This window comes from Hermetia illucens, chromosome 4 (assembly GCF_905115235.1).
Source record: "Hermetia illucens chromosome 4, iHerIll2.2.curated.20191125, whole genome shotgun sequence".
NCBI lineage: Eukaryota > Metazoa > Arthropoda > Insecta > Diptera > Stratiomyidae > Hermetia > Hermetia illucens.
In genome coordinates, this window is record NC_051852.1 from 90,012,267 (window position 1) to 90,038,066 (window position 25,800).

At 42.5% G+C, this 25,800-nt stretch overlaps 2 protein-coding genes across 2 annotated transcripts in view; one reads left to right on the top strand and one right to left on the bottom strand.

Annotated features, from left to right (window-relative positions):
* LOC119655917 (dynein regulatory complex subunit 2) overlaps positions 1–6,820 on the bottom strand; it is a 32,176-nt gene extending 25,356 nt beyond the window's left edge. The window contains exon 1 of the mRNA XM_038062082.1: positions 6,592–6,820. Coding sequence (XP_037918010.1) covers positions 6,592–6,729 — 138 coding nt within the window. The 5' untranslated portion in view covers positions 6,730–6,820. The remainder of the gene's footprint in view (positions 1–6,591) is intronic.
* Positions 6,821–6,897: 77 nt separating this feature from the next.
* LOC119655918 (dynein regulatory complex protein 10-like) lies at positions 6,898–24,323 on the top strand. Its single transcript, XM_038062083.1, has 6 exons — positions 6,898–7,121; positions 7,180–7,400; positions 17,575–17,845; positions 17,908–18,043; positions 23,743–23,892; positions 23,978–24,323. The coding sequence occupies exons 1-6, from the start codon at positions 7,010–7,012 to the stop codon at positions 24,303–24,305; spliced, it is 1,218 nt and encodes a 405-aa protein (XP_037918011.1). The 5' UTR covers positions 6,898–7,009; the 3' UTR covers positions 24,306–24,323.
* The last annotated feature ends 1,477 nt before the right edge of the window (positions 24,324–25,800 follow it).

Sequence of the window (25,800 nt, forward strand, 5' to 3'; positions counted from 1 at the left end):
GAATAACTTCACGCTCATGAAGGTAAGTAAATTATGTAACATCAAAACACAAAAAAAAAGAAACGAACATTTTGGAGACATGTTGATGCTGTGATAATGAAAACCCCAAGCAAACAAGGACCCACAAATTAACGGTCCAAAGCCTTGTTAGCGAACCTTTTCATCCTTGTAAACAAGCGCACTTTCCATGCCTTCATGATACCCGAGCTCGCGAAATGGGGGGATCTGCGGAAGGGTTGGCAACTGCAAGTCGCCGGAAGCATTTTCTTGAACCTTCCGCCTTGCCCAGGTTCTATCCGACAGCAGCGGGTACATTCAGTAATAAGTAATTTTAAATTAAATTAATTTTTTTTTCATCAAATATAGTCATGTGGTGTACGTAAATGAAAATTCTCGATTAGTAGTTTCCAAAGCCGGTCTTCGTTTTGACATTTGTTGGAAAGGTGGGGAGTGCGGCGGATCGAAAGTAATCATTTCTTTAACGAACCCATTCTGAGAAACTACTCAACCGGAAAATCTGAAAAAAATCATGAAGCTGCCTCTATAAGATACCTAAACTCCGAAATACCCTTCATCTTCATCTTTTCAAATAAAGTTAATAATAGTACATAGCCATGATTTTTAATAATTGTCTGCAAAACGCTCTTACATTTATCATAGAACCACGAAATTGCGAAAATGTACGCTTTAATATAGAGCATGACCCTATCAAGTTTGGTAGAAATCCCACTATTACTAAAAAAGTTATGATAGGTCAAAGTTAGCACTTCTTTGTAAATTTAAGACCTTGCATGTCAATCATAATCATCAACGGCGCAACAACCGGTATCCAGTCTAGGCCTGCCTTAATAAGAAACTCCAGACATACCGGTTTTCCGCCGAGGTCCACCAATTCGATATCCCTAAAATCACTTGAAAGTGGATATTCTCACATAATATTATAAATACATATATTGCATGCTACGTAAAAATGGGACAAATGTACACTCAAATGTCTTTATATAAGAAATACACAAAACCTTTCATTTCCCGCCTTGTTATCCTTTGTGGAGAACGAATGAAGGTTTTTCGTTCTTGGTTTGTGAAAAAGAAAGGCGCCATTAATTGCTGGAGAGTTAAGTGCCGGATTATCTAGTAAACATCCCCAATTAGGTGTGCGATAAAGGTGGTTGAATGTTCGGTAAAGACAATTTGGGGTGTGGTATTCAAATTTGGAAGTGAAGTTGCTCTTTACGGCCGCCGGTGGAAAGATTTTTGAAGGAGGGTAAATGATCAAGGTTACAATTCAAAGTGTGAATCAGGAGAAAATTAAAGTGAAAATAATCAAATATTAGAGAAATTATCCAAATAAACAAGTAGAAAGTAAGCAGCGATTCTGGAAGACGGGAACCCGTCGTTAGTGCGAAGCCAGTTTGATGCGACGGATCGTATCTTTTTCAAACAGAAAGGCAAAGCACAAATGGAAGAGAGTTTTTTTTCTGAGGAAGTGGCGTAGAAGTTTTTTTTTATTTGTTTTTGTAGTTGTTTGTTTGTCGAACACCTTTCACTCCCCAGTAATTAGTATCTCGTGTCAAGGAAAAGAAAAGAAAAAGGAAGAGAAACATCCTTAACAATAGGTTATTTAAGAATTATGCAATCAGTATGTAAACACACTTCAGCTATCTCTTACGGTGAATATCTGAACGCCTGTCTTGGCGTCTTTAAGTCGGGTATAGGTTCAGAATTGGTTTCCTAGCCAAATCAGCGCCGACAAAGGGGTGGAGAAGAAGTAGTGCATCAAGAAATAATGCTCAATGAGTGGTACCTTGATGTATAGAATGTGACACTCACTCACGTTTTGCTTGACTTTTTACTTTTTTTTACTTAGAATTTCTAATAAAGCAAATCAACTCCATGTTTATTTGTTGGGTAAAGAAACTAAAAGTGTGAGGAATGATTCTTTATGGAGCCTGGATCTCTAGGTGAGGTATAATTTATTTTCTTATCCTTTATCATTTTTTTCCAATATGTTATTTGACATTTTCTTTTGTTTTACCTGTTAATATTTTGTTCATTTATTAATATTTTATCTCTCTATTAATTTAATTCTTCGCACTTACATTCTTTATTATTATTTCTTTTATCATCCTATTTTATTATTTATGGCGGCATGTGTATGAATTGTGTATGAGAAACGACGAAGTTGCCTCTTTTGCGCCAAATTGGCACTCCCTAAGAGATAATATGTCAATACCACATCGAATTGAATATCGAGTACGTTTAACGTATATACACTAGGAACTATGCATCAATGAAACTATCGTGTACCTGAATATTATTACGTGAAGGAAGAAGCTTTTATACCTGAAATGCCGAGCTTCTGGTTTTGGTTGGTGTTAGATTTCAACGACATTCAATGCATATTCTTGGTCAGCCTGTCGGATCAAGTTAGCGTAGTAGTAGTAGTAGTGTAACTTCAACTACAATTTATTATCCCTTTTGCTGTTCTCAGCATTTTTTGTTTTACTGAGGATAATCGACAGTAAGTTGCTCCAACTCTCCTTCTTTATCCCGTCTTGGGACCAGCATGCTTTGTAAGTAACATTGCGGATTTAAACTAATTACATCATTGCTGAATATCAATACCCGGCACTTAATTAGTTAATTTAGTTTAGTAGGGGGAGGCGCAGCTCCAAGCACTTTGCTAGGCTCATTGTACTATCCTCGGAGATTGCATATCCTCCGGCCTCTCGCCTACGGCATTCTCAGGCTTTCACGAATATAAGAACAGAGCGAATCTGAAGAAAACCTTACCAAGGATATCCTCGTCTGAGGGCTGAGAAGGCGGGGCAGCTGCATACGAAGTGCAGGGCCGTCTCTGCTTCCTCCTCCCATTGGCCGCATATGACCAAGACCTCCCCTCCAATTTTTTCCACGTGGTAGTTTAAGGGGCAGTATCCCTTTAAAACTCCTACTTGGGTCTTCATGTCCCACTTCTTAGGGGACAACAAAAATCCCTCTCCAGCGATCTCGGGTTCCTTCACAAAGATTTTCGCCTGTCGGCAGAAGTTCAAATTTCTCCATTCGGCTGCGTGAAACTTTGCCATTTTCCTTTCAGAATTGACCTGACAGTAGATGGCCGGATGCCAAAAGCTGGTTCTGGCCCAACCATTGTCGATTCGCAACCTTGGAGAGGCAGTCTGTCAACTTCCTCAGTACCAGCGATGTTTGAGCGCCCTGGCACCCACATCAGGAATGTTTCGTTCAGTGGGCCAAGTTTAAGCAGCATCTTATGACAACTACACAGCAACTGGCTTGATATATCGTTACTGTTTAGTGCTAATAATGCTGTCAGACTATCGAAAAAGATTCGAATGATGCGACCCCTCCCTTTTTGCTGCAAACATTCTACTACTGCCAATAAAATGGCATATATCTCCGCCTGGAAAATGGTCGCCATTCTTCCGAGAGGAGAGGAACATCCCTGCGCCCGATCCACTTCCAATAGCTGACTCGTCAATGAAGATTATTAAGTCTGTAATCTCAAAAGATTCGTGGTCATTTATCGACCATTCTTCTCTTTAGCTAATTACGACGGAATGTGTCTTTTCAAAGACGAATCTGAAAACCATATTTTCGGCGGCCAGATTTCAGTTTTACCTCTAAATGGATTGGGGGTAAGTTTAGACTAGCTTCGACGTACTATTCACTTCTCCAGTAATACTTATGCAACCGAGCCTCTGAATCTACGTTCGCAAAGTTCAGTCCCGGCCCCCAGACGATGCACGCATATATCAAAATGAATGAATCCGTTTTAGAGAAAGTCTCCAGATCTCACCTATCGCACTTCTACAGCATCAGAGCAATCTGGAGGATTTTTGGGCATGTTTCTGGATATGGTACTTCCATGTTAACTTGGAGTCGAGGTGTACTCCTAAATATTTGACTGTTTGTACCAGCTGAATCTCCGCCCCTGCCAAGGTGGATAACGTGTAGCTGCCCCTGGCGTTCTTAGTGAACATAACTAGTCCAGTCTTCCTAGCATTCACCGTGAGTTCATTATGAAGGCACCAACTGTGGATTACGTGCAGTGTTGTATTTAGGCGTTCACATACTGTGCCCGCAAAGTTGCCAATAATTACTACTACTAGGTCGTCCACAAACGTTGGTGCCAAAACCTTTGTACCGTCCAAGAGCCATAGCAAGGTATCCCCTACCAGGAGCCATAACAGAGGAGAATGAACCCCTCCCTGTGGGCAACCCGTAAGACACCCTGCCTCAATAGACTTCTGTACGACCAATATGTGGATCTTTCTCCACTATAGCATGTAAAGGTATGCTGCCTACAGTGAAGTGGCCACTTAGGGATATATTTTAGCACAAACGAAGTTAGACTGATCATTCGGAAGCTTTTTGCGTTTGGGTTTGGGAATAAAAATTACCTTCACAGCACGCCAGTTAATTGGAATATGAGCGTATGCTAGGCAATCGTGGTATATATTCCGAATATGTAGACCCAGGGCATCCACTCCCTCTATTACTAGAGCAGGAATAATGCCATCTGGACCTGCAGATTTGTTCTATGGAACGAGTTAAATGCCCATTTCACTCGCTCCCGTAAAACTACTTTGCATGCCAGAATTTAATATTCCGGTTGAGGGCTGTATGTGTCTGTCGGCCCTGAAATGAGATTTTGGATGTTGCCTAGGAAGGGCACTTCAAGCAAATGGTTTGTCGTTTCCTTATTGCTTTCTGTGTAACTCCCACTCTGTAAACGTAGATAATCCAACTGCTGGCTACGTTCTTTGACAAGGATCCACTTTAGCTTTGAGGTTGCCAAAAGAGGTTCGCAAAAGCGTCTCTATGATAATCGTTTGACCGACCTTATCCTTTCCTTTAAAGCTTTCTGAGCCTCTTTGTACCGAATTCAGCAAGCGGTTAAATCAGACTTTAGAGTTCGGAAGCACTCTTGTCGTTCTCCTCTGTTTCGCAAAATTCGAGTTCCAACATGGTATTTTGCCCTTCTCTAGCTTCTTTAATGCTAGTGATTAACTGGCTTGTTTCCTCAATTCGAGCAATGGATTTGATGCGTCTCCTAGGGATCGTAACTCGGGCGCTCACTTCTGTTTTGTACGTCGCCAAATCTTTTTTACGTGAATTTCGAAATGGAGTAGGTGGAGATGGATCCATCCCCATTACGAAATCAATGCGCCTGTGATCCGAAAGCGTGATATCATTTGATAATCTCCACTCTCTGACAAGAGCCGCAATGTCAACGGATGCCACCGTGATTTCGATGACCTCTTCCCTGACTACTTTGAAGAAAGTAGGTTCATTACCCAAATTAAGGGTCTACAATTCAGTTCCTACCAGATATTCCAGTAGTCTCGATTCTCTCACGTTGATGTTGAAACTTTCCCAGGATATATGGTGGGCGTTGATATCACATCCTGTTATTATTTCCTTGCCTTTACTTTTTGCATATTGGTTAGCTCTTATGAATGTTCCACTGGGAAGTTCGTCTACGTCATAAGCAAAATAAGCAGAACACCATAGGATCTCCTTATCTCTCTGTTGGCTTTTTATGGTCAATTTTATCGTTATGATATCGCCATCACATAGGTCGTTAACCTAGATAGCTTGGAGGTCTTTTGAAACTACTATGCTGTAGCGGGGTCTATAAATTCAATTAGCATACAGAAAGTCAGCATATCGAAAGTTTAAGCCCCTAATTTCCGCACCAATAACCAATGGTTCTTGTATGAGGTACATGCATGTCTTAGAGCTATTGTTCCCTCGACTGATAAGTGCAGTCACCGCTTTACAATGCTGCAAATTTATCTGAGAAATAAGGTACTACATCTACGGCTCAGATGAAGATGCCGTGGGCTGCATGTCCCCCTTGATGGTTTTGGGAGCTGACACTTGTAATCTGACGATTCCAAGGCCGTTGTAGAGCCGGTAGCCCACTTGTTCGCGAACCTTCTTAATATCCGCTTCAGCAACACCTATAGTGAGGAATGTTCTCGTCTCATCGGCTCTTCTCTTGCTTTGCTACTTAGAAGCATGCAGGTGGAGGTGCTGAGATTATTCTGGACCCCATGTTATTTCAGGACCTCACCACCATTACGAAGCCAAAGAAAGCATTTTCTAAACAATGGTAGCTCCAAAACCCTCATCAGGGTCAGTCGCGCACCCCCCATACATCGTTGAATGAGGAGCAGTACTGTCTAAGACACTCGATCGTGCTTTCGTGGAAATCAACTCGACACCTGATACTACAATGAAAAAGATATCAAATAATACCATAAATATAGAATTTATGAAGAATTCCTATTATTTATAGGTAGTCATCGCCATCAGGATGTATTCGAAGACACAAGGCGAAGTAATTTTAAAATAATAATCGTTGGTGCAACAATCCAATTAGATCAAGGCCTAGAATAATGTTAGAACAATTCATTCAAGACCACAAAAATAATCTTTCGTTCTCAAAACGGGGACGTGCCTCGTAACAAAAAATTCTGGATAACACAGGCAAATCAAGGAAGAGATTCCGATTCCGAAATACTATGCAATTGAATCCGAATACTACCCTAGTATCATACTCACCTTCATATATAGTGCAATCAGTTGTTGTTTACGGCGCCTGGCCTCTTCTTCTATATCAGCCCTATGCTGAAGATATCGGGCCCGTTCTTCTTCAGACATCTTGGCGAGTTTATTCTTGGCTCCTTTCTTCTTGCCCATGGTGCAACACAGTTATTAAACACGTCCTCACAATTTTAAACTAAATTTCCAGAAGGACGCTGACTATCTTGTGATGATCACTTTCACAGTAATACAACTTTAGACACTCATTTCTCGTTGTAAAACACAAACAATTTTGTCGCTATAGTAACCGTTCAGTTATGCTAATCGTCAAACAAACTTCCTGAATATTGATTAAATAGACATTTATCGCAATCCACACCTCTAACTGGACTCTAAGCAATTCCCACCGTTGTTGCGTTGATATTTCGGATATCTTATGTCGTTTAGAACTTCTAAGTCATCGAGGCGATCGCAGGAGCAAATTGAAAATGGCTCAAGAGCATGGGAACAGAGGAAGAGTCACCTCGATAGCCAACAAATAGAAGATAGTTAGTATCTACATATTAACGGATTGAAAAGCCAGCATAACATCATTTCTCCTTTTAGATGCGAAAGATGTGACTACTTTTGAGGAAGCCCAACATAAAGCCCTCGTCAACCGAATTTTCAATATCATGAAACTTACGCAAGAGCGGGTGCAAGTGGCTTTAATGATCCCACATCTGCTAGGTGACCAGAATACAGGACTTAATCGATTTCTCAGCTCTGATGAGAAAAATGAGCTTAGAAGACTTTGTGAAAAGTATTTACAATCGGATGATTTAGGAGTAAGTGAACAAAGCAAAGTATTTTCCTTAATATGCATTTGATTTAATTAGGGCCAAATACCATTTTCGTGGCAGAAACTAGTTCATTGATAGAGGAGCCGGATCCAACACTGGATTTCTTTTTAAGGTTTTATGTGAAACCCAAGTTAATTGAAATTGATTGAACGTCTGTCTGCCTGTCTTTTTTTTGGTCGATGGAAGGTACACTCCCATCAGAATTTTTCCTATACTCCTGTCAACGTTCGTGTTCCTCTCTCATTTATTCTTTCGACTGACTTCTTCCGCTTAAGAATTTTTTGGATGGCTGCTATCAGCGTCCGACTTTAGTCCACATCGCCTTCGACTTCAATATATATAACGCATGATATATTCGGCTTTTAAATAGTCCCCGGTTGGGCAGCCCTTTGAGCTGCGAATCTCAACGTAATAAAATAACATGTGTTCTGCGTCCTCTGCAATATTTGGGCACTTTGGGCAATACGGCAAATCATCGTGTCCAAATCTATAGAAATATGCTCGATAACCTACGTATTTGCTTAAAAACTGGGTTAGGTCGAAACCTACTTCGCCGTGGTGTCACTCGGTCAATTTTCGAATATCCCAATGTAATCTGTGGGCCCATTAAGCTTTTTCTGATTCGTCCCTCTTCTTCTGTCATTCCGCGATAGTTTCGGTTTATGCGAACTACTTCCGATAGGCAGTGAGATGCGCTCGCTCGTGAAGTCGTTTCCTTCTTCTCACCAGAATATCAATCGGGATCATTGATGCTGTCACGCTTCATAGGATATTTTTTAGTAAGCACGGCATGTTCGGAGTGTAATTATGCGATACGGAGCTCTAATCTTTCTCTTATTTGTTGTATTTTCCAGTGTATCTGACCATACTGGGCTTTATAATGTAAGATTGAACTCACTAACTACGGAATAAGGAGTCCACCTATTTTGGTAGAATCCTCGCAATCAATGCTGCTATGTTATATGCCTTGGTTGCTACAGACTCCGCATATGATTTGAAGTTTAGCCTCTGGTGAATCATTACAACTAAGTACTTGAGCACAGGCTTGGAGTCTATTGTTTGTGTTCCAACTTTAATCTTCATAGACGTGCATTTTCTGCGCTGGGTAATAAGTGCTATTTGCATCTTATGATCTGCGAGCAGTAAACCAACATTCTCTAACCTGAACTCAATGTCATAGATTGCTTCATTCGTATAAAGCTCGGCTCCTTTCAAGGAGCGTGCAATAACCGTCATAACAATGACGCCCATAATTCCAATGGAGACCACACCAGTAAGGAAATCTAGCGTCAGTATTCCGTTATATATAATAATCCACAAGAATGGGATATAATATTATATATAATAATCCACAAGACTAGGGAGTCCTACCCCCATGTCATTCGATATGATTTTATTCCTTCATCTGAATAGCAGCACAAAAGCCTAGTGATTAGGAAGTCGGCAATGATACGCACCAGGTACTTCGCCAGCCTAAGTTGATTAGTGAAGTTCGGCCTTAGCTGTGTTAGCCACCAGGCTAACTGCATCTGTAATAAACCTCTCATTTGACAAACCGAACTGCGTCTCAGAGAGGCCCCCATCCTTTCTAACAATGCCAGCATTACTTGGAAGAGTGCGTCTTCTGGCCTCGAGGCAGGTCTTGGCGCATTTTTCGATTTCAGGGTTCGGAACTTGCTTCTGAGGTACAATGCACCTTGGCTTAGAAGCGTCACATGCTCGCTGTGACTTTTCGTCGATCTGTAAATCTATCTATTAGCGCTGCATTTTCCTGCAGAACTTTTTTGAAAATCACCTCGTCAACCCTTCAGCTTCTGTGACCAATTTATATTTATGCGATGTATTGTTTCAAATGATGGTCCGGTGGTTACTATGTGTTTATTTTTCGCTGGCGTACCACATGGAGATCCTTGGCTAAAATATCGCTAAGAAATGTAGTATCTATCACTGACCCCATTTTCTCTCTTTTAACGCGTCCAGACTTAGATGAAAAAGAGCTTAGAGGAATACACGACTGCCCCATTCTTCACCCCATGCATTGAAATCGCCAGTTGTTATCTTAGGGGTATGATCGTTACATTCATCGCTAGCTCTTTCGCGAGGCTTGGTGCCGAATAGCAATTGTAGGTGGATGTTTCACCAATTCTTACTCTTGTTAAGCCACTCCTCGTCGTTTCTTCTATCGCTCGATTTTCGCATGTCCATATCGCCGTATTGTCCGGATAGCTGAGTGGTTAGAGCGCAAGGCTGTCGTACGGAAGGTCGCGGTTCAAATCTCACTGGTGGCAGTGGAATTTGTATCGTGATTTGACGTCGGACACCAGTCGACTCAGCTGTGAATGAGTACCTGAGTCAAATCAGGGTAATAATCTCGGGCGAGCGCAATGCTGACCACATTGCCTCCTAGTGTACCGTTACGGTCTTGAATGAAGTGTTCTAACACACTTCAAGGTCCTGATTCAACATGGATTGTTTCGCCAACGATTATTATTATATCGCCGTATTACCATTTTTAGTCAGAACCCAAACTGCACTACCTAGAATATTGTATTGCTTGCAGACAATGAAGATGTCGATTTGGTTTTCCACCATCTGCTACTGTGATATAGGCGCTGTCAATATCACTTATTTGGCTGCAGAACCGATAGTTTGGTCTCCCTCAGCAGTTTCTTGTAATGTAGCCTTTCTTGAGAGTACTCGATTTGTCCAAGTTGAGCAGCAATTCCAGCAATAAAAATGGAACATTCCGGGCCTAAGCGAAGTTAGATGCTGGTACGCTTTTATACTTTCTGCTTCTGACTTCTCCCGGAAGGCCGGCTCTCCAGAAAGCAGTCTATTTCCGGCAAACTTCTAACTGGAAGATTCCGATCCTGGTTAATGAATATCACAGTTATGCAATGCTATGTACCAAGGGAGACTTCGATATAGTGAAGAGAGATGCTTCCTAATAGAAATTAAACGCAGCTCAGTGGAGACTTCCTAAAGGTGACATTATATCTGTTTCTTTCGCCTCGTTGTCGTTCTTTGCCAGAAGCTCCTTACCTTACCGATACTCCAGATTTTGTTGTACACAAACGCGATTTCGCGTCTCAATACTTACACCGTATCAGGATGAGCTAAAATATTTCCAGAATAGAAAATATGTATACCATCGGGACACAAGTACACAAAAGTGTGAATGGTTTGCACGTTTGTTCCAGGAGCTTCGAAATAAATGTCCGTATGTTCTGTCATACACTTATCCATGACATAAGTATATTATAATTTATGCCCATGTGTAAATGGTCAAAGCAATTTCTGTCGGACACTCGGCAATTTATTTTTAGAGAAAAGTGTCAGACGTAAACGCACCGCTATAAAAACGAAACTTAGATTTAAGATGTCAATGAAAAATTGACTGAAATTATTGATGATTGATTGATTGATTGAAATTATTTCCGGTTCCTCTTTATTCTTTGCTTTGCTTTGCCCAGTCGACTATTACACTCAGTCTGTCCGTCACACCCGATTTGCTCGGAAATGACAGAACCAATTTTCACAAAATTAGATGGTGATGGCAGTATTTGTCCGTCGCCTTCAATTGGCGAGACCTCCAATTCGCCGCTGTTCTGGTTGTTCTGTAGCTCATCAAAGTACTCAACCCATCGCCGATAACAGCAGGTTTCACTTTTTGGCTGCTTAAGAAACCTACTCCGAGCACGTGGTTTACTGGATGGCCATTATAATATATGGTGTAGCGGCTCTTCTCCAGGAAAACGGCCCCTGTCCAACGCATCTCCTGTAACGCTGTTATATCAGCCTTATATTGGGACAGGGTATCGACTAGCTGCTCAGCAGCATTCGGTCTGTACAGGGAGCGCACGTTCCATGAGAAAATGTGCAAATCGTTAATCCGTTGCCGTTGCCGGGTTTGTCATTGTAAGATCCATCCTGTCCGAGGCTCCTTTCGTGGCTTCGTAACATCGGTTTTCCCTGTAGGGTTGTCAGCCCTAGCCAACTCCCAACCTGGAGGACCAGCTGGTACATTTTGTCTCGTTTTTAGGCGCGGGCGACTCGCCTTCATCCTTATCCGTCTACAGTTTTTCATAAAGAAAGAACTCCCAGCGATCACCACATGGAGGTGAAGATAGGGTTTGGTAGTAGAGCTGTTGGTGTTGGTTCAGCAGGCGTTTCCCAGGTTTTATGTTCCATCATGGGTGCCAATCAAACCCTTTGACTGCCGGAGATATATGCCATTTTATAGGCAGCAGAAGGATTTTTCCGGCAGAGACGGTATGGTCGCACTATTGGAATCTATTCTGACAGTCGAGCATTTTTATTGGTACTAAATGGCAACGCCATATCAACTCAGTTGGTGTGGAGCTACTGCCAGCTACTGCTCGAACCTGGCTCATAGATTGAAACATTCCTGATGTGTATGCCAGAACACTTAAGCGGAGAAGACAGTGGAAGCAGAGCCAACATTTGGTGTAAGGCTGTCACACAAGCCTCTAGAGCGGCTTTTTTATTGTGCCTTAAGAAAGGAGTATAAAAACCTTAGTAAGACTGCTATTGGGACATTACTCCCATAACCAAATGGAAAACATAGTGATGGCAGTCTTGGCTACATTTCGCCAATCTGAGGAGAGGAGAAGACATATGCAGCTGGTTTTAGACGAAATTATTATTCTGTTAAGGGGAAGTCGCACCGCGTCCTTGAAGAACTATTGTGCCCCTTTTACTGGTTATAGTGTACCTATTGATCATAGTATCTCAAGCAGGCCTACAACCATTAGGAACTTTAGTATGTTCCCTACTTCCAGATCTTTCAGCTTTGCATCTGGTATTAAGTGTTCTCGCAGATGCTTCGACCTACTTTGCACAAGTGCCGGACAGTTTCCCAGGACGTGCATAGAGGTTTCGTCATCATCCTGACAAAACCTGCAGCCAGTGTCCGTAGATATCCCTAGCAACCCTAGGTGATAATTCAGCCGACAATGACCAGTGAGAATTTCCACTATGATTCGGAGGTTCTTTTCGGTGAGGTTTAAGCAATCCTTTGTGCGTATGAGTTCGTATCCCCCAATGAGCACCCTGGACTGCTCCATTCCTGGTAGGTCCGCCCAGTATAGTTCGCTCAACCGTTCCTCTTCATTTCTTAGATTCATAGCCATGAAAACGTGTCCGATTCCACAGAAGGGTTCTGGTCCGTGTAAAGGCGTCCGTGCTCTCTTCTTGGCTAGTTCGTCCATGTGCAGATGGAGAGGGGTTAATCCCAAAAGGACCTCCAGGAATGCCGTTGGGCATGTCCTCATTGTCCCACTGATACATACGCAGGCCAGCCTTTGGAGCTTATGTAATTCCCTGGCTTGTGTGCTGAGTTAGGTTCTTTCTGCCCAGATTACCGCTCCATAGGTAATCATAGGCCTTGCTATTGCAGTATATGTCCAAAGTAGTATCTTTGGGCTGCAACCCCATTTTGCTATGGACCTACAAGTAATCAAAGCCCTCATGGCTTTCCGACAAGTGTTTCCGACATGTGTCTTCCGGAGTAATTTTTGGCCTAGTGTAATTTCCAAATATGTTGACCCCTATTTCTCGTTTCACCTCCATATCATGTACTGTTATGGCTCTCAGGTGATCAAGCTTACGCCTTCTAGTGGATGGTACTATGATGGTTTTGGCTGGGTTGGTCCGCAGTCCCACCTTCCTGCACCAGGCACTAATAACCCTTAGTCCACTTTGGATTCTATCACATAGGGTATCTTCATATTTGCCCCTACAGATTAAAACAATGTCGTCCGCGTAACCCTGGACTTGTATTCCAGTATTTGTTAACACGTTCAGGAGTTCATCCACTACCATACTCCACATCAGCGGCGATAGTACCTTACCCAGTGGCCTTGAGTGGTGTTCATGATAATAGAATTTATACCTGTCGGTACTTCTATTTGTCTGCTTTCTAGCATTTTGCCCATCCAGAATGCCAAGGTGTTTCCCCCTCCTCTGCGGCTCAGGGCATCTTGTATCTTTGTGTGCGATGTGTTGTCGAATGCTCCTTCGATATACAAAAACGCGCACAGTGCAATTTCTTTTGTTTCTATGGCATCCCGTAGTACCTCAGCTGATACAGAGCAGTTTCAGATGACCGTCCTGCCCGGGAAGCGTGTTGACAGTCATGTAGGGGATTACGCTTTAGAACATTAGTTCTAATGTAGTTGTCTATGACCTTCTCCACCGTTTTGAGTACGAACGATGTGAAGCAAATTGGTCTGAAAGATTTAGAGTGAAAAGGATCCTTTTTACCCGCTTTTGGAATAAAGACCACTTTTGCCCGTCTCCATGCCCTTGGTATGCATCCCAGTGCTATGCTCCCCCTTACCACCCTCAGAAGAGACTCGAAGATAATTCCTAGGCCTCTCTGGATAAGAGCTGGGAAAATGCCATCTAATCCAGCCGATTTCAGTGGTTTAAAAGATCCCACTGGCCATTTTAGCCTAGCTTCTGAGCATACCTCTTTTGCTAGTTTCCAGTTCTCCTTCCTTCCCCTTTTATTCGTTGTTGGAGTGTCAGGCGGAATGTTGTCACCTGCCACCGTAGGTAGGACCCCGGAAAATGAGTTCTGAGAAGCAGGTGTACCCTGCTGTATCTTCCTTTTTCAAGCAGACAGAGAATACTCCCCCGTTTTTGGCTACAGCCTGGTTGCTTCTGTGATATTTTCGATCCCTTCACAGAATTTCCTGAAGCTGTTCCGTTTCGTTTCCCTGATCGCGTTGCTATACGCAGTCAGTGCATTTTTACACCTCTGCCAGTCCCCGGTTTGTTTTACCCGGTTGAAGAGTTTTCGTGCCTCTGTTCTCATTCTGGCCAGGTTCTTGTTTCACCATGTTACATCCCTTTATGACTTAACTGTCTTAGCCGGACAGCTGGCCTCATATGCGTCAATGACGATTGTGTTGAGGTTTTCCACCACCGTTTCTAATTCCAGTTCGATCCTGATGTCACCGCCCTCTTGAACGTGGGTTCTTCCGACACCCTCCAATTCGTGACCATTTCATTCATTAGGGTATTTCCTAGAGTTATATCTAGTACCTCCTGTCTGGTGCTGCTCACAAATGTTGGAGTGTTCCCCACGTTGTATATTTCTAACTTATTGCTAAGAATATATTCAAGAAGGTACTCACCTCTACGATTGGTGTCGCTGCTTCCCCAGACTTCGTCGTTAGATGAAGATACTTCGGAAATATTTTCTACCAAGAAAAGCCTCCACCTTTCTACCTCAGGAAAACTTTCTGAGGTTTGCTAGGGCCTGCAAACGCCGCAGCTAGGAGACCGTTGATTAGGCGATTTTAGGGCAGTAGTACAAAATCTGACTGCTTCAAGTTGGAGCATCCTCAAATTTACAACTTAATCATGCTCCCAGTTGAAAAATAGAATAAAATGCAAAGAATTCGAAGCTTATTGTAGCGACATTCACAAAGTTCAATAAACCATAATGTATCATAGCCAGAGATAGACGAATTTTCCGTAGAGATAATTATGAAGAGGCAACGTATGTTTATTCTCTGTTTGTACAGTCTAAAGTCGGTTTGTTAAACTTAGGTCTTCTGTCGCTGCCCTTATCTAGTGACAACCTGACGAGACAGTGCTTTTTATTATATAATAATAATAATAATCGTTGACGCAACATTCTATATTGGATCAGGGCCTTGAAGTGTGTTAGAGCACTTCATTCAAGATCGTAACGGTACACTACAGTACACTGTAGGAGGCAATTTGGTCACCATTGCGCTCGACCAAGATTATTACCCTGATTTGACTCAGACACTCATTCACAGCTAAGTCGACTGGTATCCGACGTCAAATCACGATACAAATCCCACTGCCGCCAGCGAGATTTGAACCGCAACCTTCCGTACGACAGCCTTGTGCTCTAACCACTCAGCTATCCGGACACGACAAATAGTTGCTGGGGACAATTCACCTGTTTACCATACATTGCCTTCGATTTCCATTCATTAAACTGCTTTTGGTCTAATGTCACCCCACTCAGAGGATTGAGAAAGCGATTCTTCAAGTTAAGTGTAGTCAGCCCAGACCCCAAATACCACGGATGAACATGCCTACTAGTTGCAACAGCATTCTAAGGTCATCGGTACCAGCATACAGTTCGATGTCATCTAAGTACATGAAATATGTCAGCTGCCACTTAGCACGTAGGCCCTGTAAGATCGCTCAGCAGCCATGAAAAGGGGTTCGGTGCAATACGGAACCTAAAAGGTACTTAACGATTCCACCGAAAAATGCCTCTTACTACCCGGATGGGCTCTGAAGTGTTGGCACCCTCAGATGAACGCCCTGACAAGGAGGTATGTCATTCTTTCATGAAAGTGGCCAAAAACTTTATTATTTTCAGATCAATGCGATTTAGAAGTAGGACATCGATCAGCCAGGTATGTCAAAAGCCTTAGAGTAATCGATATAGCAGCTAAAGAGATTTATTTGGCCTCTCTCTTCCACAACTCTTGAGTCAATAAAGAGTTGCTGTTTGAAATCTCTTGATCCCAACGTGCTAGCACTTTTGTTCTTCGTACAGAATATTGCTGCTCTCAGGGTGCGCATTAACTCTTACACTAATAATGAACATTATGAGCTTGTAGAGGGTTGATAAGCAAATACTCGGTCTTGTGTCTGCGAGGTCCTGCACGGTGTCCCTTTTAGGGACGCGAAAGGGAAATTTCTGTTTCGGCGAGTACTGAAGCGGTTACATTCAGAGCGGCGTAGTGCTATTGATATCGCGGTCTCTGCGCCAATTGGCTCTTGGTTACCTGTTGCTCTGATGACGTCAAGACGAACACGCTGCCTGATTTGCTGCAACAGGAGGCAATGAGATGTTGTACTTTACTCCGCCGTTAGTACGTAGTAGAAGCGGATGATAAGGAGGATCATAGTCCACTTTATTCGCTGCCTACGCGAACCTGCTGAAATGCTCGCCACAGATTGTGATGAAACAGTTACAGCCTACATAACCAGGAAATCTATGAGCGGTACCACGACCGTCTGGTTGTGGATAAAATCCGGCTAAACGGTACGGTGGGCGGGTGACTTAATCCGTATGGATGAGGTTGATCCGGCCCGGAAAGTCTATAAAGGCAATATCTATGGAATTAGGGTGTCTGGAGTCCCTTACTAAGGCAGGCCTGACCGAATACCGGTTGTTACGCCGTTGGTTATGATGATGAGTTACAGCAGAAGGAGCGATGCTCTTGGTCATCGTAGAGTCTACACGTCGATCCACCCCACGGTTAGGGGCTTCGACCCCTCGCCATGTAGTTCATTACGGAACCCCGAACCAATCACCAAGTTAAACGGCTCCCGCTGGTTATCCGTATCGGACCTCAAGTTTTTCCGCCTCCTCATTCAATGGATTTCCATTTTATACCTAAATGCCAGGTATCGTGATAGCTCCCTCAGTGAGTAATCTACAAGACTGCAAAGTTCCCACACTTCGCTCACCTACCTTTTGAGGCATACAGCCATTCATACTGAAGCTATCCATCCCTTCTCCTTCTGCAACCGGGCTTCGGACCGGCTACGATGGGGTTATTATTAGTATTGTTGTTAATATGTGTAAGACCGCTTCCTGGAACTACTAGACATTAATGTGGAGATCGTCACTTCCCTGCAGCACCACTCTCCTTCTCCACTATTATTCCAAGTTCCGAGGGAATTATCCAGTTTGCGTTGCCGGAGTCGTGGTCATTGATTCAATTCACTCTGAGCCTTCTACCCAAGTAGTTGGAAGAAGTACATTACGGTGCCTGACTCTTCTTGAGTCTGATTGCGGTTCTGTATTTATGTCGGAAGGGCCTGCATTATTCCTCCTCTGATACTTGCAATGAAAGTCATTTTCCTATCACTTACATCTACTCTCTGGATCGTCTGAAAATCTTTCGGCGTACAGATCATAATGACATTTTCCTCCTTTATGAAACAAGCTTTCATCAATCTCAGTGATTGTTAAATTAGTTCTTGTTTGCGAAAAGATATTCTGATAGTCAAGTTAATGATATTTACCATATCTGAAAAGTTTGTATGAAACAATCGTTCATTTATGAGGATTCCAGCTTACTAGAAAATATTAGAGCACGGGGACTTTATATTTCCATAACGTTTTCAGGACATGAACGATTCCGAGAAAAGTGTAATGATAGATTACGAACTTATTAACGCTATTGATCTAATTCATAAGAATAAAGAGCTTCTTGAGCATATACCATACTATATTAAGTGCCTTCCGGAATCATCGCAAAACTTTATGAATGCCATGAACGATCTCAAAACATTGACGGAGGCTCGAATAAAAACTTCGGCAAGAACCGAAATTGAAAAAGAGAAAATGTTACATCAGATTTGCCATGAAAACGAAAAGATGGACCAGAAAATTGAAGGAAAGTATAATGACATTTAGTACCCTTAATCATCGTTAAATGTTTGCCTTTAATTTCAACAGAAGTGAAAGCTCAATTGCGAGAACGGGAGATATCACTGCAGTGGAGGATTGCGGAAAAACAGGCACTCATTCAGAAATTCAAAAAGGAACTAGCAACAAAAAAATGGAATAATCATATTTTTATAAAGAAGGAAGTGTAAGTATTGAAAAGTTTGAAAGAAAGAAATATTTCAGAAATTTTTAGCACTTTCTCTTGAATGAGGGGCTCCAATAGTCTTCGCAGACCTTGCCGACTTTACACCTTTTATATTATACAATTGTATATGACTAAAGTTTTTCTAATTAACTTCCAATTACCTTCCCCCTGATGACTGGGCTATCTGCCTCTATCATCATGCTTTGTGATATAGCTTATATCATTGCGAAATTTCATGATTCTAGGATAAACAAGGGCAGTTAAATACTAAAAATTAGTAATATACTATTAGTAACTTTATTTGAACAGATATCGATATGGATTGTATTTTGGAGCCTAGGCACTGTATAGTGGCAAGCTGGTAATTTTGGGGTAGATTCTAAGAATGCGTCCGTCAAAGAAATAGCCAGTTTCCATTTCCTCCTCGCGCCCCTTTTATGTTCGAAGTCCGAACTGAGTGCAGCTTTGGAAAATGCTAATCGAGGCTTTTCATTTGATGGCCACATTTGGTGAAAACAAATTTTACACCCCCTCACGTATGTATGGGAACCCCTCTTAAAAATCAACTTAGAACGATATAACTCACTGTATGCCTGGGTTTCTACCAAATTTGGTGTCAATCAGTATAACCGTTGCTATACATATCAGACAGAAAGACAGAGTAGCAGAGAGATAAACAGACATTAGACCCATTTCGTTTCACACTATACCTTAAAAGTAGTGCAATTCATTAGAGTCTTTTATATAAGTGAAGGAAGAAAGAGCTGCACAATAATGTGAGTCGTTCGTTTCAAGTGATTTCTAACCACACGAAAAGTGGGAGATCGAGTGTCAGCAGTATCCAAACAAATTTGGAAGGAGATCTCAAGTTCGAGTTGAAAGAAGAGCCGAAGGCTTTCTTAAACAACTTTAAATTTCAAATGGAGAGAATACTGCGTTCCCAAAAATATGAGATCTATTTGTAGTCCAAAGACCTCAACGAAAAGACATCTGCAATGCCTGCCTGGCAGAAACAATTCAAAACTGCAATGAGAAAATAAGTTTATAAACTTCAATCGTTGAAGGATCGCTTAGGATTCACTTGCACGGTCTCTTTATAATCCGTCATGGAAAATGGCAAATGTCTGGGCTACGAATTACACTTTTAGAGCGACAATGTGAGAATGCTCTTCCCGAGTCATCCAAATAACCAAGATAAGTCGTGTATATTTACATGGCCGCTATGCCTCAGTGAGTTTGAGACTGTATGAAATTGAGAGTCTGCTTGACAACCTTGTAAGGTAATGAAGTCCAAGTGATAATCAGTGCACGTGGAGTCAAAGGAAAAAGGGAACGCCTTTAATGAAGCTCGTTAGAGCCTCAAGTTACAGGTTCCAGCAGATCAAGAATTTACACGGTAAAGACAACTTTGAGCTACTGTAACTTTGTTACTAATAGTATGATTTTGATCAAACTCACAGATAATATGCTTCATATTATATTTTATACTACCACCAACTTTTATAACTCTGAGAGAAACTTAAGGGGGTTTTACTCAATTTCCCCAAAAATATAGTAATATAGTAATATTAACTTAATTTGAACAGATATCGATATGGAGAGTATTTTGGGGCCTGGGCACCGTATAGAGGCAGCTTCTTGATTTTTTTCAGATTTTTCGGTTTGGTAGTTTCTGAGAACGGCTCCGTTAAAAAAATCATCATTTTGCAGCCCTCCCACTCCTCTCCTTTTTAACAAATCTCAAAACTAAGACCGGCTTCGAAAAGAACTAATCGAGACCTTTGATACCCCACATGATTATATTTAGTGAAAAAAATTTTACACCCCCCTTTTACATGTATGGGGACCCCCCCTAAATCTCAACGTAGAAGGATATCACTCACTGCATGTCCATAGGTCCGATCTTGTCACCAAATTTCGTGCCAATCGGTATAGCAGTTTCTGAGAAAAGTGCCTGTGACAGACAGACAGACAGACAGACCTGTGAGGAGTGGCCAGATCTCCCATCACGCGCATCCCCAGCTGGCGGATTGGGGCATACCTATTGATGTGTAAATATGTGTTCATGCACTTTTCTTTTCTGACTGTGCATGGGCTAGTGTTTGCTCATCTCTGGTGCGCGGACCAAAATGGCTATGGGAAGGATACCCAGAACATAAAACCACCATGGAATACGAGAGAAGGGGGAAACTTACGGTGCAAGGGCTCGGAACCCCAGTACCGGCGGCTTTTGGGAGTGAGCAAGCGGGCTCCCGGTCGTCGATATCTCTCTACCGCAGTGCCTCGGTGGTGGACAACTTGGCCACCTTGGCATATAATACTTCAAGTGATTTGGATCTGGAGAAGGAGGTATTCAAGCGAAGTACGACCTTACCGAGAACACCAACAACAAGAGCAAACAAAGATGAATTAAAAGCAGCTTTTTGGACAACGAAAACCGTGACAACACCCACCGCACATGTTCAAGATGATCGACAGCAGGAGGTGCTCCAGGAACAAGGAAGAGATCCGTTCAAAAGAAGCTCATCAACTTTGAGATCTCCACCAATGCCAAAGACAATGAGGGATAAAGTACAAGCCAAAAGTGAAGGACCATGTAAAAGGAGTAACCCTGCCGGAGCTTATAGGGAGCAGAGTCCTGATCCGGAGGAATTACCTTTCACCCAGCTTAGGGCAAAAATAGTTGGGCTGTCCGAGTTTATCAAGGACAAGCACAACGTGCACCAAGCCATAAAGAATATGGTGAGGGCTATTAGAGTCCTCTAAAATAGATCGCAGACGGAGGAAAAGAATAATAAGGACACGCCGAACCCCACTGTGCCAACAGTATCACATGCAACCCAAATGACGCCTAACCGTACTACCATCGAATCCCAGCGAAATAAGCGAGTACGTGAAAAAGAAGGGGATCCTTCAAATAATCAGCAGGCGCCTAAGAGAAAAAAAGGCGGACGGGACATCCTGAAAACCAACACTAACAGCTCAGAAGGAGGAAAGCATACAGCGAATCTAGGAAACTCGACCAGCGTTGCGAAGCCTAAGACGAACGAAAACGATGGATGGGCTAAAGTTACCAACAAAAAAGCGAAACGAAAAGCAAAAGTGCGAAGTCGCCCAGATGCAATTGTTATCTCCAGTAAGGACAATCTGTCCTACGCGGAGATACTCAAAAAGGTCTAAGCTGATCCCGACCTAAAAGATCTGAGCCGAAATGTGAACAGAATCCGAAGAACCCAGAAAGGGGATCTCATGTTCGAGCTGAAAAGATCCAGCGGTGACAAAACTGATGACTTTCGCACTCAAGTGAAAACTCACTTGGGGAGATTGCCGCAGTGCGTGCCCAAAAACATCAGATCTATATACAATGTAAGGATCTCGATGAAGTGACATCGAAAGGAGAAATTTGTACTGCTCTGAAGGAGCAATTCAAGTTGAAAGAACTTACCGAGGAGTCTGTTGTGGGCTTACGAAAAGCCTATGATGGTACTCAAACGCCACAATACGAGTACCAGCGGAGTCAGCGCAGATGTTGTTGGCTGCCGGAAAGGTTCGGATTCGATGGGTTTTCTGCCGTTTAAGTGAACAAATTTCACTGAAGAGGTGCTTTAAACGCCTGATGTTTGGACACTTCGCGAGGGCATGCACCAGCAGCATTGATCGACCTGATCGATGCAAAAGCTGTGGGGAGAAAGGCCATATTGCCAGAGAGTGCAATAGGGACCCCAAAATGCCTATTGTGCGAAGTAAAAGAGGGACAGAATCACCGGCATATTGCCGGAAGTGGTAAATGTCCGGAATTTAGGAAGGCGCTCACTGCAATGAGAAAATAAGGTTTATTCAAATTTAATAGAAGAGCGGCTCAGAGGGCGGTAGGTAGAGTCGATCAAGGGCAGAAAGAGTGGGCCTACAAGGCAGCCCGCAAAACCCTCAAGCTCGCCATCCAGCGAAGCAAGAGGAAATGCTTTAAGGAGCTCTGCTCGGAAGCGGAAGTAAATCCGTGGGGGAGAGCTTATGGAATCGTGATGGGACGATTCAGAGGCCGTTCATCTCCGCAGATCACGTGTCCCACTCTCTTGCTAAAAATCATTCAGGGATTATTCCCCCAGCAAGAGGAGAGCACCGACATATTCCAACCACCTCTGAATGTGACGGCAATCCCGCCAGTCACCAGAGACGAGCTGCTGGAGATCTGCCGCAGAATAGGAGACAATAAAGCGCCAGGTCTGGACGGAGAACCGAATAAGCCCTTAAGCTTGCAGTGAAATCCAGGCCCGACATGTTTGCTGAGTTGCTCGAAGCTAGCGCGTGCATATCTGAGGGAATATTTCCAGCGGCATGGAAGCGGCAAACCTCCAGGTGAACTATCCTCATGCCGACCCATATGTCTTTTGGACACGGTGGGGAAAATGTTAAAGCGGGTAATCTATAATAGATTACTCCCGGTTGTTGAGAGCCAAGGCGGCCTTTCGGATCGGCAGTATGGGTTCCGAAAAGCCAGATCAACCATTGATGCCATCAAATTGGTTTCTGGCTTGGCCGAAGATGCAATTCATGGAAAGGGTAGTACCAGCAAATATTGCGTGGTAGTAACCCTGGACGTGAAAAATGCATTTAATTCGGCCAATTGGAATCTAATACGCAAATCCCTAACGAAGCTTGATATTTCCGCCTATCTCGCTGCTATCGTCGATAGTTACCTAACCGAAAGGAGGCTCCGGTATGACACTGATGACGGACCCCAGGAGTACGTTGTTTTGGCGGGTGTCCCACAGGGGTATTGGGCCCACTACTGTGGAACATTATGTACAACGATGTACTTAATCTTCCCCTTCCGGAGGAAGTGACAATGGTGGGTTACGCTGACGACATAGCGCTGGTTGTTGTCGCAAAGCATCTCGAAGATGCTGAGTTATACTTAAGCGAGGCAATCAGTGCTGTCAAATGCTGGTTGGAGAGCTCTGGTTTGACACTTGCGGAGGAAAAAACAGAAGCGGTCCTCATCACGAAGCGCCGGAAGAGAAATTACGCCTGTGTTAGAATCGGGAATCATATCATCACTTCCAAGCCGACCATCAAATACTTGGGGGTGGTGATAGACAGGAAGCTCAGCTATAAGCAACACGTACAGTATGTTTGTGATAAATCATCCACTGCCAGTATGGCTCTGGCGAGGATGATGTCGAACGTGGAAGAGCCACGGCATACCTCTAGGTTGCTTATAGCCAGGATGGTGACCTCAATCATGCTCTATACGACCCCAGTTTGGAGCGAGCATTGCGGATGTCAGTTAATACTAGCGCGAGAGGAACAATAAACCGAAAGTCTTTCTAACAGCAAGACTTTCCGGAGTTTTCCATCAAAATCTCTTTGCGGATCATAATGTTCCTACCCCGATTCTTCCAATCATCGTAAATGCACACAAGGACTAGGATTCTACGAAATTATACTCAGAAAGCGTAACAGACGGTGGTTTCACTTCGATTTTCCGTTTTCATTCATATTTTCATATTCATGAATCAGGCGCCTTATTAAAGTGCCCATTTCCAACCTTTCGAGAGTAGACATTCAATTATTCAAGGCACACCTCGAGTAGGTAAGGATCCGATATTACCGTTCTATAGGATGTATTCATTCCACACTTTCACGTATAGTTAAATCTTTGCAAGCAAAATATCTAACAAACAATGCTTTTTTTACAGAGGAACAGCCAATGAACGGATGGCACACATTTATGCCAAAAGCGAGGAACGGCAGCAAGAACTTCGGGAAGAAGCGGCCAAATCTAAACAAGCATATGAAAACCTACTACTGGAAAATATTCGAGCCGATAAAAAACTCCGAGAAAGAAAGTTAGTAACATCTCGCCTCCTTCCAATACAATAATCCTAATTTAGAATTTAATAGAATTCCACTGATCCCTTTCCAACATTGTAGAGCTCGTATTCTCACTCAACTCAACGGCTGGATAAAAAAATATGACAACGACATCGGTGATCGAACACGTGAGGTTAATCGTTTAGATGCTGAACTAGCGGAAAAGACAGCGGACTTTGATGAATTCATGAAGCTCTACGAAAAACAAGAAGTGGAATACAACGCTATCCTGCAAATGCGCGAGGCAGAAGATAAGAAACTACAAGAGGAAAAAATGATCCTTTTCATGATGAATCGAGCCGCGAAATTAATCCAGAAGAAATGGCGTGAATATATGCACCTTAAGAAGAAGAAGGCCAAAGGCAAGGGAAGGAAGGGGAAGAAGTAAATGTATGATTAATTTATTAATAACGATAATATATATATATATATATTTTGTAATAAAAGGTATCTATTAGTAATGATTTCTCTGGTGATTCCTTCTTTTCTAATTAAAACTAGCACATTGTTCCTTTTTATGATCTCCCTCTTCTTTCCCAACGAAGTATGCCGTTTTTATTAAGGTTTTGTTGGTATGTCTGTCTGTCACAGGCACTTTTCTCAGAAATGGCTATACCGATTCACACGAAATTTGGTGAGAAGGTGGGATCTGTGGACCCCCAGACAGGCAGTGAGATTTAGGGGGGGTCTCCATACATGTAAAAGGGGGGTGTAAACATTTTTTTCACCAAATATAGTCATGTGGGGTATCAAATGAAAGGTCTCGACTAGTACTTTTCGAAGCCGGTCTTAGTTTTGAGATTTACTAAAAAGGCGGGGAGTGGGAGTGGTGCAAAGTTATGATTACTTTAACGGAGCCATTCTCAGAAGCTACTCAACCGAAAAATCTGAAGAAAATCATGAAGCTGCCTCTATATGGTACCCAGGCCTCAAAATACTCTCCATATCGATATCTGTTCAAATTAAGTTAATAATAGCATATTACCGTATTTTTGGGAAAATTGAGTAAAACCCCCCTTAAGTTTATGGCAGAGTTATAAAAGTTGGTAGTAGTATAAAATGTAATATGAAGCATATTATCGCCAAGTTTGATCAAAATCATACTATTAGTAACAAAGTTACAGTAGCTCAAAGTTGCCTTACCGCGTAAATTTACAACCCGAAATACTAAATCTGATATGCTAAATGCATATTCTTAACGGGCTACGTACAAATGGGATAGTTCTACACTCAAATATACTTATTAAAATCGGTTTACTGTCTGTCTGTCCGTCACACGCATTTTTCTCGGAAGGGGTTATAACGATTGACACCAAATTTGGTAGAAAGGTGGGAACTGTGAACGCTCACACACAATGAATTACATCCTTTTACGTTGAATTTAAGGGGATTCCCCATACATGCAAAAGGGGGGTGTACAATTTTTTTCATGAAATATAGTCATGTGGTGTTTCAAATTAAAGGTCTCGGTTAGTACTTTCTGAAGCCAGTCTTAGTTTTGACATTTGTTGGAAAGGTGGGGAGTACGGGGGGTTGAAAGTGATCATTTTTTTAAGGCGGTCATTCTCAGAAACTACTAAACCGAAAAATCTGAAAAAAAATCAGAAGACCACTATGTGGTGCCTGGGCTCCGAAATACCTTCCATACCGATATCTGTTCAAATGAAGTTAATAATAGTATATTACTGTAATTTTTTGTAACGACGAAATTTTGCAATGATGTAGGCCATAATGTAGAGCATTATCTTACCATTTCGTGGAAATCGCACTATTACTAACAAAGTTATAATACGTCAAAGTTGTTCCTTCTTTGAAAATTGAAGACTATGAGTGTCAATATCACTCGAAAGTGGATACTCTCACATAATATATGGATATCTTAC

Excerpts from the sequence above, each read along its gene's own strand:
- LOC119655918 (XM_038062083.1), top strand. The coding sequence starts at position 7,010 with ATGTCGTTTAGAACTTCTAAGTCATCGAGGCGATCGCAGGAGCAAATT. Across the intron at positions 7,122-7,179 it reads TAGCCAACAAATAGAAGATA|ATGCGAAAGATGTGACTACT; the intron begins GTTAGTATCTAC and ends TTCTCCTTTTAG. Across the intron at positions 23,893-23,977 it reads AAAAAACTCCGAGAAAGAAA|AGCTCGTATTCTCACTCAAC; the intron begins GTTAGTAACATC and ends CCAACATTGTAG.